Consider the following 16747-nt stretch of genomic DNA (forward strand, 5'->3'; position numbering starts at 1 on the left):
TACTACTGTCCACAAGTTGAGATGTGGAATCCTTCTTTTCTCTGACTGAAGGGATCTACTTGCACGTCTCTAACCTTCAGAAAACTGCTCTGCCTGATACACAGCTAAATATGCTGGTGTCACTTGCTTTTCTCTCATCCACCGCATGCTTAAGTGTGCCACAAAGGGTGGAATAACTTTTACAGGGAGAATGGCAGAGTCTTAGCCACCACAAAAAGGCCAGTGCTCTGTTAGAATATGGGATATGAAGTTAACTGTGCCACTTCAAGAAGGCAAAGGCATTGAATCTTTGTGAATCATAACTTCAGCTCTTGGGTAATGTAGTGGTCAGCATTTCAGTCTAGACTGTAGGATTCCGGCTATGTAGGGGAACCCACACAATGCACAGAGGAGACTTATGCACCCTGAAGTACATAGAGGAAAAAGAAAAGAGGAAGAAGAAAAGTAAACCAAAATCAAATGCAAGATGTATTCTTGCTTGAACAGTTCCTTTGTCAGGAAGATGGGTACTTCTTCCAGTCAAGTTTGAAAAAGCAGCAAGAGCCCAAACTGACAGATTTTTTTTTGGGATGAACAGAGATACTGTTCATTGAATAAACCCACAGCCATTAGGGCTAAGGAATCTGCAGTGCTGCAGATCTTGAAAGAGCCTGGATGTGAGACACATTTTAGCTTGATCTGCTCCCGGTGTCAGCACTGACTATTCCACTGTGTTCTGAGAAGTGGGACTGTAAATGTTCAGGGAACTCCACCAAAGAAATCTGAGGCTTGTTTAAGTATCTCAGGAGCTAGGTAGCAACAGAATAAGGATAAGCCATATTTTGAAATAATGTGCCTAATCTGATTTAGACACCCTAGTTCTGCTTTTTGAGCCAGTCCAAAGCCCATACTCTATTTCTGTATTAAGAAAGGGAGTGCACTGTAATTGCATAAGTATGAGATATCCAGACTGTGTAAGTGAAATAATGTGTAAGAAATAGGCAGCTTTTCATCCAGCTGAAAAATTCAAAACTTATCACGAATACTTCCCTGCTGAAATAGGAAAAGGTTTTGCAGCTGTGCTAAGTTATGCCTGAGATAGCAATTTTCTGTATGTATTCTGGAAGTGATTACTATCTCAGTGATGCTCCCAGCTGAGAGAAAAAAATGCTAGTGGAGGAAATTATGACGATGAAGACAGTAGGGTTACCTCCAAACTCAACATATCATAGAGTTTGAACAGGTACAAATTCAGGAAGGGAAATAAGGAATCTCAATACCTTTAACAATGTCCTTAGCTGTTTATGAGTAGTAATTAACATTTTAACAAGTGAGTACGTACTTTGAATTTTACTTTGGGATGTTCTTTCCACTTGTATTAAAATATGTGTGTTACTTTAACATGACATCCAGCTCAATTATGTGCCTTATACAATTTTGAAAAATGAGAATTGTTTCAGTTCGTATTCTGTAAAAGCAAGGTGGGACTCAGAAGACACAAAGGAGCTACAAAATCTGTGGAATCTTGCTCTGTAACTTAAAGCAGTTTGTGTGATGGGGAAGAAAGTTTATTTGTGTAAATCTGTCTTGCAGTTCTCATGGAAGATACATTTTGGCCTACTAGGCAACATTTGTTCCGTGCCTGCTCCAACTAGTCCCAGGGAAAGGACTCTTGACTTTCAATGCTGTATAGTTCAATGTGTGCTGGGGTTTCTTGGTCTTTTCCATACACTGTATTTTTGTGAAGTTGAATAACAGAAAACAAGATATGGAAGGGAAATTACTGTCCCATCAGATACCAGTGAGCAATCTAATGACCAATCCATTTAAATTAATTTGATATGTTTTAGTGCTTTACACAGTAAGTGCTGAGGAAATGAGATTGTAGTTTCCTGTATATTACAGGGGCAAAAAAGCACAGACATGAAATTTATAGTGACACTTGCCTGAAGTCTCACCCTTCAGTAGAATAGTAAGCTGAATCCAAGATTGTACTTAAATTCAGGTAGGAGTAAGTCACAGTTACGATCATATGTGTGCATGTGTCTATGTATGAAAATTCAGGATGACACGAATATAAGGCAATAGCAAATGCATTAGAAAATGAAATTGTTTTCAGGAAAGAATTAAATTGTCTTGCTCAAAAGAGCAAGCTGACAGATTCTAATGGTCCCTCACATGCCTTGCACAATAAACATTCAGCTTATCTTTGCAAGAACAATAAAATTTCATGTACTACTGCTCGGCATAAGAATTATTTTTACATATCTTCATGCCACTGACTCTCTTGTAAGTTAATCTCATCTCTCATCAATTTTTCACCAGCTTCACTCTGATGTTGATAAAGGAGATGGTTCCATCAAATACATCTTGTCAGGCGAAGGGGCAAGTTCCATTTTCATTATTGATGAGAACACGGGGGATATTCATGCTACAAAGAGGCTGGATCGAGAAGAGCAGGCCTACTACACACTCCGAGCACAAGCACTAGATAGGCTGACAAATAAACCCGTGGAACCAGAATCTGAGTTCGTCATTAAGATTCAGGACATCAATGACAATGAGCCAAAATTTCTGGATGGTCCTTACACTGCTGGAGTTCCTGAGATGTCTCCTGTGGGTAAGTGCAAAATACACTGTTGGTGTTGTGGGAAATTTGTTCCTATTGTCTTTTTAAACATTTCATTATTTTTTACTGTATCATACTAAGCTACTTAATTATCTATGAGCCACCTGCAACAGTTAGATATTTTGAGACTTAACTGGAAATAACATGCTAGATTAAGTATTTACCCTTTCAAAAGTGTTGTGAAACTCAAATAGCTATGTAGGGATTCAGATAAGCATTTTATGGTGTATTTCTCATTCCAGTGCCCAGAGGCTTTGTTTTATAGCTCTCATTAACAACGATAAGTTTCACACCTATGCTATGATACTCAGAGGTGATAATATATCATTTTGTTCAGATAAAGTCCATTCTTAACAAACTCTAGTGATAATTTTTCCTGCTAGCATTTTTTTTATTATTATTTTTGAAGTGTGGCATATATCAGTAATAGTTTAATCTGCATCTTTTCTAATACCTAAATCCAACTCTCAGAGAATTATTTGCAAATGTCAAGGACTGGAATGCAACTTGGAGTAGCTTCAAAATTCCAGTGGAATCAGTTAAGAACAGTATTTAGGGGCTTCAGACCCTTTGCTGAGAAAGAATAACTGCTAATTTGTCCTAAATTTGAATTAGGGAAATATTTCAACTTAAAATTCACCATCTATAGATATTAAAGAGAAAAACCCCCACTCTTTTGTCAGGTGCCATGGCTCCTTTGAAAGCTGGCTGGTTCAGAATAGATAGGAGTTTGGCTGAGAGACATTTTGGTAAATTTTACTTTAACCGGAAATTATAAATGCAAGAAGAGAGCTGAAGAGAGCTAAAGAAGCTGACAAACCTAATCTGCTTCAGTGGAATTATTTGTATGGGAAAGTTGATAGGGTTATATGGTGATAAAAATTAGGATTTTCTTTGCTTGACTGATTTTAAACCATATCAAAATTTGATGCTCTTACAGTAAGACTGCCAGTATAGAATTTGCTATAGTTTCCTCATTTCCATTTCCTGTGGTTTTGGATGTTAAACAATGCCTCTAAATTAAAGGGAGAGAGAGAAAAAGAATCTTCCCTAAATGTCCTGCAGCAATCATTAGTCAACATTTCTTTTATATTTGAAACTCAGCTTTGGAGCCAATAGGAGACAAGTAAAATATTGCTAATGAGTTTTCTGTTTATTTCTTTTACTAAACAGAGAACACAGATCCTATTTCTCATTTGATACTTGGTACTTGTTCATTGTTACTTGAAAAATATGTGGATGCCTGAAGAGGCAATACCCACCTTTGAAAGAAAGATGGTTACAATGGATTTTAAGGGGTATCAGGGAGGAGATGAATTCATGATACATTTTTAAGAACTTTTTACTGCTCTACTTCAGGAAAACAGATAATCAGATAGTCCAAGACTGCACAACCTAAATAATCAGCACTTTAAAAATATGTTTTGTAAAAAAAATCCTTTTTTTCTGAATTGCTGTTTTATTACAATTAGACTGTTTAGGTGAGCTGTAGCATCCAACTATGATTAGATTTTTGCAGCTTTGCCCTGTTCCTTGAAGAGCAATATCCCTACCTTAACCTTTTGCATGTATTACTTCTGTCTTGTCCTGCACTGGCGTATTGACTTATGGCCAGCTACTACACATATATGAGATTTACCTAGACACACAAATCCATGCCTCCATCCCTCACCTACACACCATTTCTTCCAAAAATATGTTGGGAATCAATCTGTGGGGAGTGTGCAGTATGCAGCGTGCAGTGGAGAACTTAGGGACTATTTTTCAATCAGCTGCTTTTGCATATTTTGTTGAATCTTTACCATGTAACTTAATGAAATAAATTTTCTCCCATACGGATTGCAGCACCAAGTATGTATTCAACTTAGGTGAGAGATTGTGCAAAACTGTTAACTGAGACTTGAGGACTCTTTGGGCCTTGTGTCAACTAAGAGTGGTTTCATCTTCATGAGCTTCCTGAAACTGTATGTTTCAAGGGTATTCATGCTTTGTAACACACAGCTACGGAATGCTACATTGTTACTGAATTAAGGTGGACAATGAAATGCCTGTGTAGCACTTGGCTTACACACTCACATAGTTTATTACATAACAGATTTTTGAATAAGTCAAAGCATTCATAAAATATTAAAGAGAAGTAAAGTATCTCTCCCATTTTGTTTAAAATTATATCCATGACAAGGATTATTAATTGGATATTAAACAAAATGAAAGAGATCACAGGATTTTAAACCCAAATTAACTATAAAGCTAGGAGAATTATAACCTTTAACCTAAAGAGTGGTTATGCAAGTATAATGACTCTGGATTTTATTTGGTAATATTTTAGGATATTATCTAAGGCTAATTAAAGTAAATCATTTCTGTTATTTGAAATGACTTCAGGTCAGGTTCAAATTATATTTGGGTCAGGCCCAATTATATTGATTACCCTGGATAGGGTAAATATCTTGATGGCTTGTAAATCTATTCATAGCAAAACCCACAAAGATATGGCTTATCTGAAAATCAAAGAGCTTTTTTTAAAGGTATGTCTCTTACTTAAAAAATGTAGCAGTGCTATATTTCAAACAAAATTAATGCAAATTATAGTTAATAAAGTATTAGGAGAGACTTACTGTGCTGTTCACCAAAAAAAAAATATTAGATGATGTGAGATACTGATTTGTTTGGCTTATAGCCTAGGGAACTGGAGATAAAAATTCGAAGACCCATCACTGTTCTGGTTCTGTATAATCTTTTCTACTTTCCATATATATCAACAGCTGCGCTTGTAACACCCAGCACAACAAATACCTTTCTTCCCACATTTATTATTTCTAATTGCGATGGACAGAAACATTTGCTTTTATACCAAAGGGAAAAGAAAGAAAAGAAAAGAAAAAAAGAAAAAAAGCTTTATATCATGCAGAATTCTTTTGTACAAGTGGGTAGTGGGTTTTGAGAACCTGAATGAAGGGTGTTTCTCACCAACCAAAATCCCCTCCTATTTTACTTTATCTGACCTTACTGCTGGGCTGAAACCAGTCTTAGGCTTTATTCACAAATGAAAGCAACCTAAGGAGGCTGTGGGAACAGAGTGAGGACATGATGGGGCCCTGCCTGCTGGTTATATGTCTCCTCCTTCACACTCCTGAAGGGGAAAGGCACCATCGTCTCTGGGTTAGGGACAGTGGTGGAAGCACAGAAATACCAGATAGTATGAAGGAGAACCAGGCTGGACTATTGCATGTAAGGGTTAAGGTGGTATGACAGATAACATGGTATTAAAGGTGTTTAATATTTCTAGTTGCAGCTGATATCACATAAAAATGTGACACCATCATGGAATTTTTGTGTATTACACATATTACACATCATTAATTGATATCAGCCAGTGCATTTAATAACCTATTGCCTTTAAAGGTCTATTTCTAATTTGTTAATGTGACTACAACTCAATTGATAAGCATTTGTGCGGTTTCAAAAATAAGCGTTTTTAAGTTCATCTAGCTTTAGAAACCAGTTTTCCTGCAACATGTTAAAACCAGAAGTCACACAGGCATTTCTCAATGTATAAAAACTTTGGTAAAGTACTACTGAACTTCAGAAGTTACTAGGAAGATTTTTAAAAAGCTTTATGCAGAGTTTTGTAAAATAAACAACTCAGAATTTTAAAAATTATCCCATTGAAATAAAAATAAATTTCAGCAACCAGTTATCCTTATCTGACCTTGTCACAGAAAAGGTTGATATCTGCAACATGTTAGAAATATTGCTGAAACTTGTCTTGAATAAATTAAAGCACAAATAATGTCTTAAAATCGAGGTCCTCTCTGCAGAAACTTCTCCCATCCTTTTGCCCTAATATCAGAATTTAAATAAGGCAAATCCTCAGATCACTGCAATCTCATAATATTTACCAATATCTACTAAAGTTTGGGTTAAAAATGATAACTTTTACATTGTAAAAAAAATTACAAACAACATCCCATTCCCCCAACCAGAAATCTGTGCCAACCACACAAAATTCAGTGTGTTATTTGCTAGTATCAGTAAAGAAAAACACCCTTTGATTAGCAGTATGAATTGCCCCTCAGTATTTGCTGCAATTGCTGAAAAAGTTTAGGAACTTGCTGCATGTAGAATTATTTTTATGAGCTGAATATTCAAGCTTTGTTACAAAGAAATAATTGGGAAAAGTAGTTGTAGAGGAATCCATATCTGGGAGGGAAAGAAACTTTTTCAGTAATTATCCCTTATTTATTTGTTCAACCTACATCAGATCCACAAACTGTAAGAAATATTTGAAGTTACGGTTATTGAACCTATATGAAGTTATAGCAAGTCATTGCAAGGACAGGGTAGGGTTATTGTCCTGTTTACACCTGCAGTCCAAGGCTCTGAGCACTGCTACCATAAACAAGCTTTAACCAGACACTCATTTTGTCTTCACTCATTTGGAGTGAAGGTGTGGTGCCATTTGTTCACTGTCCCCTGTTACCTTTAAATCCTAATCCTGGATGCATGTTCGACAGCTGACCGTCTGTGTTGTGAGATAGGGGAAAGTATTCAGGGATAAAAAGAAGGCTTAATTTTGGTGCAGAAGCACAAACTCTCCTTTTGTAAGATGATGTGGTTGGAACTACAATGTGATTACCAATTTTCCCCCAGCCTACAGATTTATTGACTCTCCATGAGTATCCATACAGCTTTATCAGATACAACTTTTTCAGAGGAAAATAACTCTATGAATTTGACAGTAAACCTTTGCAAGAAAAATTAGGACAGCTCTGTTACAGAGATCATCCTCTGAAGGAATTCCTGTTCTTCAAGAGAAATCTTCACATACTGACTGATCTTTCCATGCATTATGTTTCCTTGGAACCGATTACCTATATGTAGGACTTTTTGGATAGTTACCATACCTTATTTCAGCTTGCATATTCTTTTGAAAAAACATATTGTGCAGAAATCTTGGCATAAATCTTCTGGAAGCTCAAAGATTTTGGGTGCAGGTAAAGAAAGAATGACAATTGCAGTTGTTTCAAAAGATTTTTTTGTCCCCTTGAGAATCGAGAGGAGTTGATTAACACAAAGAAATTAGAAAAGTATCATTGTTTTTTCATTGCTTATTACACTCATGTGGGATGAGTGCAGAAGGATTTGGTGTTAGATTTTCTGTCTAAAGAAACCCATTTCCAAAGGATCTCTGTGTTTGAATGGATAAATCTTCATTTTAGGAGAGAGCCAATTAGATTCAGACACTGACTTTATTCATCTCACAGAATGCAGAGGATTTGTTTGCTACATCAATAGATTTTTACAGCAAACAAGCACTTCTAAGCTTGCCGGATTTCCAAAATGTCTGTATTGAGGTTGCAGAGCCTGTGATTTCTTTGATCTTGTATTGGTCTGGAGTCCTTGAGAGCGGCAAGAGCAAGGAGCAAAGATGTAACTGTCTGTGAGGTTTATAAGCACTTTTGCCAATATTTGCAGACATTGTAAGCTTCATTGGCAGGGCTTAGGGACTTTGTAAATGTGGTAAGCCTGGCTTTCACAAAGAACACAGGATGTCAAATAGTCGTTATGATACCCTTGTGCTAAGAAACTGGAGAGTCTGGCAAGTTTAAAATAGGTCCCTGTTCGAAATTACATTACAGAGTAATCTGTAAAATTGGTTTGACATACTGAATCAAAGCCTTTAGTTACTGGTGAACAGAAAATTGATGTATTTTAAGTCCCATAACTGATAAATGACTTGATGGATTAACTACCAATTTTCTTTTTAAACTTTCAATCTACCTAATAGTTGCATGGGAGATTTCAGGTTGAGAATAACTTTTCCCTGTCCAAAAATATTAGACAGGCCACAAGAGAGAAAAATTGAATTTAAAATAGAATTGCAATCATAATACTTTGTCATGGATACTTTAGGAAGAAAGATAAGGAATGTGGGTTAGCCAGGCCATAACTTAAGTGAATAAAGTTATTTTATGAATTATAATATCTGGTCAGAATTCATACAAGCCAGTACTGTCTTTTGTAATCTGTACCATTTTATGAAGGGCTGCACTTAATCCTCTGTCTCATCAAACCTGTTACCTGGTCCCAAGACCCATTTATGATTGTCTACTTAACTGAGAATTACAGCTGAGGACAATGCATGGCGGGCACTCTATATCATGCATGAAGAATTTCAGAGCTTTTTCCCACCCGTTTTCTGAAAATGAAACAAATAAAACTGACTGGAATACAATTTATGTGAAGCTCACCCGAGACACTTGCTGTTGCAGTTTGTTGTTAAAGAGTGATTTCTAGACTTGCTGCTCTCATTTTCACATGTCAAAAATGTGTTCATAACCTCCATCAACCAAAGGCAGAGATAGAGGGGGGGAGCTACTGAGCGAGGTGTTTTTAATTGCTATGAGTCAGAGGCTGAGACTGATTGGGAAGTCAGAACTCTTTAATAGCTGGTACTACCTGTTTACAAAAAGAGTCTTAAATTCTGAGCTGAATCATCACAGAAATAATGAACAGTGACGAAAAAGCTACCTCATACTGTTCAGCATATATTGCCACATCCTGTTGAGTAAGTGTAGTTCAGGTTTTTTTTATCTTTTATGTACAATAGACCCTTAAACATTTTGCAGGTACCTCTGTGGTTCAAGTGACAGCCACTGATGCAGATGACCCTACTTACGGCAACAGCGCTCGAGTGGTTTACAGCATATTGCAAGGACAACCTTACTTTTCTGTGGAGCCAAAAACAGGTAACTTTCCATAAAGCCTCTGAAGTAATGCTGAGAGAAAAGAAAATGTGTATTAAAACTTGAACTTATTCATATAGTCTCTTCTTTAATTAGATACATATGGATTTTGTTCATTTTTTAATCTCTTATTCTTCAGAATAGATTCAGAAAATGTCACAGCTGAGCTATGTGATAAACAGACATTGGAATTTTTATCTTTTTTCTATCTACCAAGTTCTTGGTCTTCCACCTGTTGCCATCTTTCTGATCAATGAAAATTGAAAGATGCTGTGAACAAGTTTTTTTTGCAGAGATTTGTTTTAGAAATATCTAAGTGTCACAGACAGATTTCTTAAGTATAGATATAACATTTTGTTACCACTTTCAAGAAAAATTACTCAGGGAATTTTTTTTTTTACTAGTTTCTAAATATTTTGTGAAAATTTTAAGACACAAGAAAATGTGACCTTTAATCATCTGTTGGTTAAATAAACATTTACCATTCTATTTTATCATTTTGTAGAGCAGAAAACTAGGTTCTCAATCTGTTCAGTGCTTAGGTCTACACTTACACCAATATGGAGGAGAGTTATAATCTTAATTTCAGAGATACATAAGTTGAGACAAAAGCAAAAAAAAACCCCAAACTATTTACCCTATTTATCATAAACAGTCTGTGATGTGAATCAGACCTGAATCCCAGTGCTATTAGCAAAAGGTCACACTCTAACAAGTTCTAAATTTGCAGAAATGGGTATTGAAATTATCTTCATATTGCAACAGGTCTGCCCTGACCAGGGGTACATAGCACTTTCTCAGCTGTTACCCTGGCCATGAGGATAAATTACAGTTGTTTTTCACTCTCTCTCTCTCTCTCCTCCTGATTTGCATATGTGCAATGTATGTTGTCATGATTGCAGACAGCTCCTGAACAATAATATGGCAGTTTCTGCTAAATCAAAATATTTAAGGATTCATGTTTGCATACATTTTCACTTTTATGTGATACTCATTTCCTGTGTGCGTGAAAATTAGCTTCCAGATGATTGGTTAACATTGTCTGGTGATTTAACTATGATAGAAAAACAAGCAGGCCAGAAAAAGTAGTGTAGGAACAATAACATTATGAAATTGTGTATTAATTATATTTTAACGTCTTGTAAAATGAGTGAAATAGTGCCAGACATTCTGTTTGTGAAATAAATGTTTCAACCAAGAGATGATTAATGGCAAGTTCTGCATTTGTAAGGAAATAGAAGAAATAAAACTCTGACTAAACATTCAACAAATATCAGATGAAGGGTCCGTGTCCCAGTGTGCCTCTCCTTTATTTAGTTTGTTTATGTTTCCTTTGCTGCTGACACTAAGTGCTGGTGGAGTAAACGGCTGCCTCTCTGGAAATCAAGAGTTAGAGGCAGTACACTGTACTGAGCATGAAATATTCATAAAGTTATCACATTTTGAGAAGGCATATTTATTTTTCAGATCCATATCAACAAATCTGAAAGTATGAAACATGGACATTTTTTGTTTTGTTTTGCTTTGGGTTTCTTTTTCTTTTCAAATCAATTAATCACAGATTGTGTGTAGATCATCAAATGGACATAACAAAAGCTTCTTCAGATATGACAGCATTTGCATTGATAAATCAAAAATCTCTTAATTACACTAATGCTGTAGAAGTGGGTATTGTCAAAGCATGCATGTGGTAAATTAAAATGATGTCATATGCATGCAGAATCTGGCATAATATCAATATTAGTAAGAGTTAACTTGGTGACTTTGTGAAAAGAATCTTGTTCTTGGAATCTTAAAACTCGATACAGAATATTCTGTACCTCCTAGCTCTAAAAGCGTGGGAATTCAAACACAGAAGATGCCCTCCTCCAAGGAAGGGACAGTTGCCCATGATATTATGAAGTGTGTAGTTCAGGAAGGAGATACTCAGAAAACACAGCCACGCATTGCATTACTCAAAGAATCTAGTGCTAAATAAAAACTGGTGGCTTTTGGTGACTAATTAAAATAAGCTTGTATTATGTCAGTGATATTATTTTTGAAATTAATTCATTCCTCCCTTGTGCAATCATTGATCTGCTGCTACCTTTTAAAGGTAAACTCAACTGTTGTGGTAATGTATTTGCTTGTTCGACCATTGGTATATCTTGTTTTACTGCAGGCGTTATCAAGACTGCCCTTCCAAACATGGATAGGGAAGCCAAGGACCAATACCTATTAGTTATTCAAGCAAAGGACATGGTTGGGCAGAATGGTGGATTATCAGGGACTACATCTGTAACTGTCACCCTGACTGATGTTAATGACAACCCACCCCGCTTTCCACGGCGTAAGTTACTTTGTAAAAATATGACTTGTAATATTATTTCTAAAGGTTGTTATTTTCTTTACAAGTTATGTTATTTCTAAACAAAAAGTCCTCAGTTTCCATGTTAAGTACTTTGAAAATCACTGAAAGCATGTATTATTATTGTTGTTATAATTATTGTTGTTATTTACTACTCCTACTATTACATCGGAAGAATCGTTTTTCTTTACATAATGTTTCAGAACAGTTGAAATGATGTGCAGCAGGTGCACTTATTACTGTATTTTGCTTCTCTATAAATAAAAAGACAAACAAAGATACGCATTAACAGATATTTAGCTCTTGCCAGTTGGACTGCATAGTTCTTTAACTTGACACTTAATCCTTCATATTCCTTTGGCATTTTAGCAGGATTTCTCTTGTGCATACAGTGCTTCCTAAGGAGTTAATCACAGAAGAGCCAGAAAATCTTCCCTCCATTTATTTTCTTTAACCAAGGTGGCTCTCATCCCTCCCAAAGAAAAGAGTACACAGTTTTAGGCTCAAAACTGAAGAGTTCAGTTTATTAATACCATTCTGTCTGGGGCAGGTTTTTTTTTTCTTTTGTTTTTCCTTCTTCTTCTTCTTCTTTTTTTTTTTAAATCCTTGCTAAGTAGAATTAAAATAATCTGATGAATATATTCACATCCACCCTGACTTCACTTCCAATGACAGAAAAAAAACATCTGTACATAATAGATTTCCTGTTATTTCAAGCCACACACTTCTTGAAATAATAATAGAATAACTGAAGTTATTTTTGAAGGTGAGGGTGCTATTGGCTACAGACTGCACTCAGATACCCTTTTGACAGCACATATATCATTTTCTACTTGAATGAAAAAGCTGGAATTTTCAACAACGCAGATGGTGCACATACTGTTAAGGAAATGAATATATATCAGTTTCTAGTCATATTCAGATTGCAAACTGTCTAATCAAGATACACAGCTATAAAATAATAAGAGTTTACATTGATACTATTTGACTTGCTATTTTTCCTCTTGTGTGGAAAACAAAGCTTTGCTTTTAAATTTTTTTTTGCATTTGAACTCTGTAGCAGGCATTCACCTCATGATTTGTGCTTTCTTGAATCAATAATATTTAGAGTCCATCACAAGAAAAACCTACCAAAATGTCAATTCTCTTTTTTTAAACCGAAGAGTATGTTCTTGTAGCCTGAGTAAAATGTTTGTGTACTTGTTTTAAAAGAAGGTAGAAAAGGATAGACTTTTATTTAGTTATTTATTTATTTTAGCCTACTATCCCAGAAGACTATGAATTAATAAAGTTGTAAATTTCACAGGTTCGTATCAGTACAATGTCCCAGAGTCTTTGCCAGTGGCTTCTGTGGTAGCCAGAATAAAAGCTGCAGATGCAGATGTGGGACCTAATGCTGAAATGGAGTATAAGATTGTGGATGGTGATGGTTTGGGAGTATTCAAAATTTCTGTTGACAAAGACACCCAGGAGGGAATCATAACAATTCAGAAGGTAAGTCTGATTTTCCTCACTGATTCTGTTTGGACCTATGCAAGGTGAGAGCAGGCAACAAGAGTATGAGCTGTAAGAGCTAAGACCTATGAAATTTTCTGTCAGCATTTCCGTCCCATCTTGAATTCATTGTGTGTGTGTGTGTGTGTGTGCGTGCATGTGTGTGTGATATTGAGCTTTTTTTAAAGACTTACACTGAAAATTACTGTGGGACTTTTTTATTTTATTTTATTTTATTTTATTTTATTTTATTTTATTTTATTTTATTTTATTTTATTTTATTATTTTCTAATGGTGGTATTGTTTTTCAAAGCTCCTGAACATGCAAGTGTGGATGGAAATCTAAGCTTTAGTCTTATTTCTTCTTGTATTACAGAGAAAATGTAAAAATACATCTTAGAGTAAAAATGCAAACGCCAAATACAAAATGAACCCCAAACATAATTTTAAAATAAATTGTCTTTGGCTGATGTTGTTCTATTCAGAAATCATATACTACTAAAGCTATACATCACTAAGAATAGTTTTAGAAGATACAATACATTATTAAACTATTATTTAAGAAATGAAATATTGAAAGAAATATATTTATTCCTAGCTTTCTATATGTGCATTTCAAAAACTAACATTTCAAAACTGTAAGGCTATGTTTATATAAAAATATTATATCTCCACATTCTTAACTTGCTACAACATATTTTAGAGTATTTTTTTACAAATAAAAGTGTGTGAAATATTTTACAAGAAAATGTAAATGTTGTAAACCCAACACCTTAGACAGAAGAGTCTCTTCTCGCATAATTTCATGCTCTTAATGTGTGAATTCATGGGAATGACAATACTGAATCTATGGCCCTAACTCTGTTAAGTAGTTTAATACCCCATGAAATGCGGGACTGACTTGGCATTTTAGAATTGGTGTAAATACGTTTCTGAAGAAGGACCTGTGTTTGTAGTTAATATGATTCTAGAGCAGATTTTTTTTCTTATAGACTCTTTAATCTCTGTAAACTTCACCTACAAATAGTGGACATTTCGTTGGTTGGTTTTTCTGGTGGTTTGTGCCCCTTGATGCACTCTTTTGGAGCATCAATTCCTTTCTTGAAGCAATATAAAACTTCAGTAACATTTCTCCTTTGCAATAATTTAATACCGCATGATGCTGCAAAACAATGGGCTAACTCTCCGGTTCCCTAAACACCGAGAGCCTGTAAACATCTATAGATGTTACAGCAAATGAAAGGCCTTGAAAGATTGAGCTCTAGTATGTGCAATGTAAATCATCTTTTTTCATGGCAAACCCAGCCACCTTTTAAAGTTTCTTACAAACTATGCTAATTTCTCTTTTTCTGTTTAGCGCATTTGAAATACAAATGCTGAAAAGTTAAGTTGTCTCTTTGTTCAGCAGCCAAATTCAATGTGTCTCCATCAGTTCAGTCATTTAGGGCTTTTAGTCAAAGATCTGTAAGAAGTATGAGCAATAGTGAATCAGTTGGGGGCTTCAGCGACCTATTTTGAGAACTGATAAGATCATTTTAATTTTTAGTTTGCTCTTGTAGTCTGGGTGTTTATTCCTGGAATATCCTGATATGAGTTTTGTAAGTGGACCAAACAATTGTAATACATCCTATCTGTAATCACATTAGCTAGGGAGCTGAACTCCATTTTTCAGAACTGAACATTTTTTTCCTGAGAAGTGCCCAATGAAATTGGACTAAATTAAAAGGTTACAAAATTTTTACTTGGTGGAATGTTCCAATTTGCTAATCATTTTTAAACCTAGATGTTGCTATATTTTGACATAAGAATTCAGTCTATTTTCTCTGCAACATTAGAACCTTTCCAGCATTTTCCTACTGCGGTTGACTTTCTGTCCTCTGCTGTACTCAAAGGTGAGTCCCCATGCTGAGAGGCATTGCTCAAACCTCTGGATGACCTTAGGTCTTCATTCGGACTCCATGGTGTCCAAGGCTGAAAGATCATCTCTGCCATCTTTGTAGACAGTATTGGCTAGAAGGGAAGACATTAAGAGAAGAACTAAAGCTTACTGGCTAACAGGCAACTGCACCTTGTTCTTCTCTGGAGAACACATACTTAGAAAGCCATTAACGGCAGTGCATGCTGGTCAAATGGGCTTCAACCACTGAGCATTATGAGCCAGATCACTTCGGAATCAGGCAGATTCTCTGCATGATAATGTATTTATTGGTAAGGAATCAGGGAAGAAATTAAGTCTGTAACATGGAATCTGCCAAAACATTTTAGTACCTAGCACATGAAGTTTTTTATACCTCAAAGTGCAATTAGCTCTCTCCTTTTCATGCCCCTGAAACCAGCTGAGGCACTGAGAAACAGCTCAGGCTCCAAACACATGCCCATCATTTTAAACTCGTGTGTATTTATATGCTCAGATGACACGTCTGTGTACATATCAAGCAGTAAAATGCCAAGGTAAAGATTTCTGAAAAGGCACACTTTGGATCAAAATGCAAATGTACGCTTTAGCTTTGCATACTTTTGCTGCAATCGTACATACAAATCATCAGGCCAGGCATGAAAATCACTGCCAGTATCTGAGCAGCTGAAGGCACTGCTCCACACATTTTTGTGCTGGATGTTGTGGACAAAGTTTGGCACCTGCTTATCGGATTTCCACACACAAACTAAGGATTTTACATTATGCTTCTAGAAGGATAACCATTTTGAGACAATTTGAAAAGTTGACTTCCTCACTAAAAACTAAGACTTTTTTAACACATAAGGAGCATCATGTAAAAATTCTTCAGAAAAAAAAAAAAGTGAGATTTAAGAATTAAGAATTCAGTGAGCAAACCAGATTTTTTTTTAATGATCTAAGTGGATGGAATATGAAAGAAAAGGCCCAAGGATCAGCAAAAATTGCAAATAAATTTTATATATATTTATATGAATTCAGGGAAATGAAATTTTTTTAATAGAGACATACCAGCAGTCGTGATATTGAAAAGAGAAAAATGTTCCATGGCTAAGTATTTCTCAAGAATACTGCTGCATAATGGACATGACATGTACATATATCGACTTGAAAGGTGAAAAAAATGATGAATGAGATTTGTGTGTGTTTAATTTTTGTGGGTTTCACCCCTCTTTCCCTGCCCGGACATTTGAATGCATTTCTTCTCTGCACCTTATGGTACAGACTTCAAAATGTCAAAAGTCAGCAGAAAAAAATAATCATGGTTTTACTCTTAACAGTAATATCCATCGAAATACAGAATGTATTCTTCTCTCATTTATAATGCTTCTGCACTGCTAAACCCCGATACATCTTTGGCTTGCATGATCTACTCAGGGTGGATTTTTCTCTCTAAGCAGTTTGAGAACACTGCCGTCTTTCAAATAGTAGTAGTTCTGCTCATGCATTTAATAGCCAAGGCAGGACTAGGGATTCCCTATTCTTGAAAATGCTGGTGCTGTTGCTTGCCTTGTGCCTGATGCCAGTATATACTGGCTACCAGACTAAACCTCAGTTCAGGGTAACATTTTGGCAATAGGCTGGCAACTCCTTTG

General features: G+C 35.7%; 1 protein-coding gene across 1 annotated transcript in view; it reads left to right on the forward strand.

The window, feature by feature from the left end:
* CDH7 (cadherin 7) overlaps positions 1–16747 on the forward strand; it is a gene marked incomplete at both ends in the record, with an annotated part of 69324 nt that overhangs the window by 25536 nt on the left and 27041 nt on the right. The window contains 4 exons of the mRNA XM_084260020.1: positions 2305–2599; positions 9241–9360; positions 11519–11686; positions 13011–13198. Of these exons, the coding sequence (XP_084116146.1) occupies positions 2305–2599; positions 9241–9360; positions 11519–11686; positions 13011–13198 (771 nt within the window). The remainder of the gene's footprint in view (positions 1–2304; positions 2600–9240; positions 9361–11518; positions 11687–13010; positions 13199–16747) is intronic.

Source organism: Gallinula chloropus (assembly GCF_964237585.1).
Source record: "Gallinula chloropus genome assembly, chromosome: 2".
Taxonomy (NCBI): domain Eukaryota; kingdom Metazoa; phylum Chordata; class Aves; order Gruiformes; family Rallidae; genus Gallinula; species Gallinula chloropus.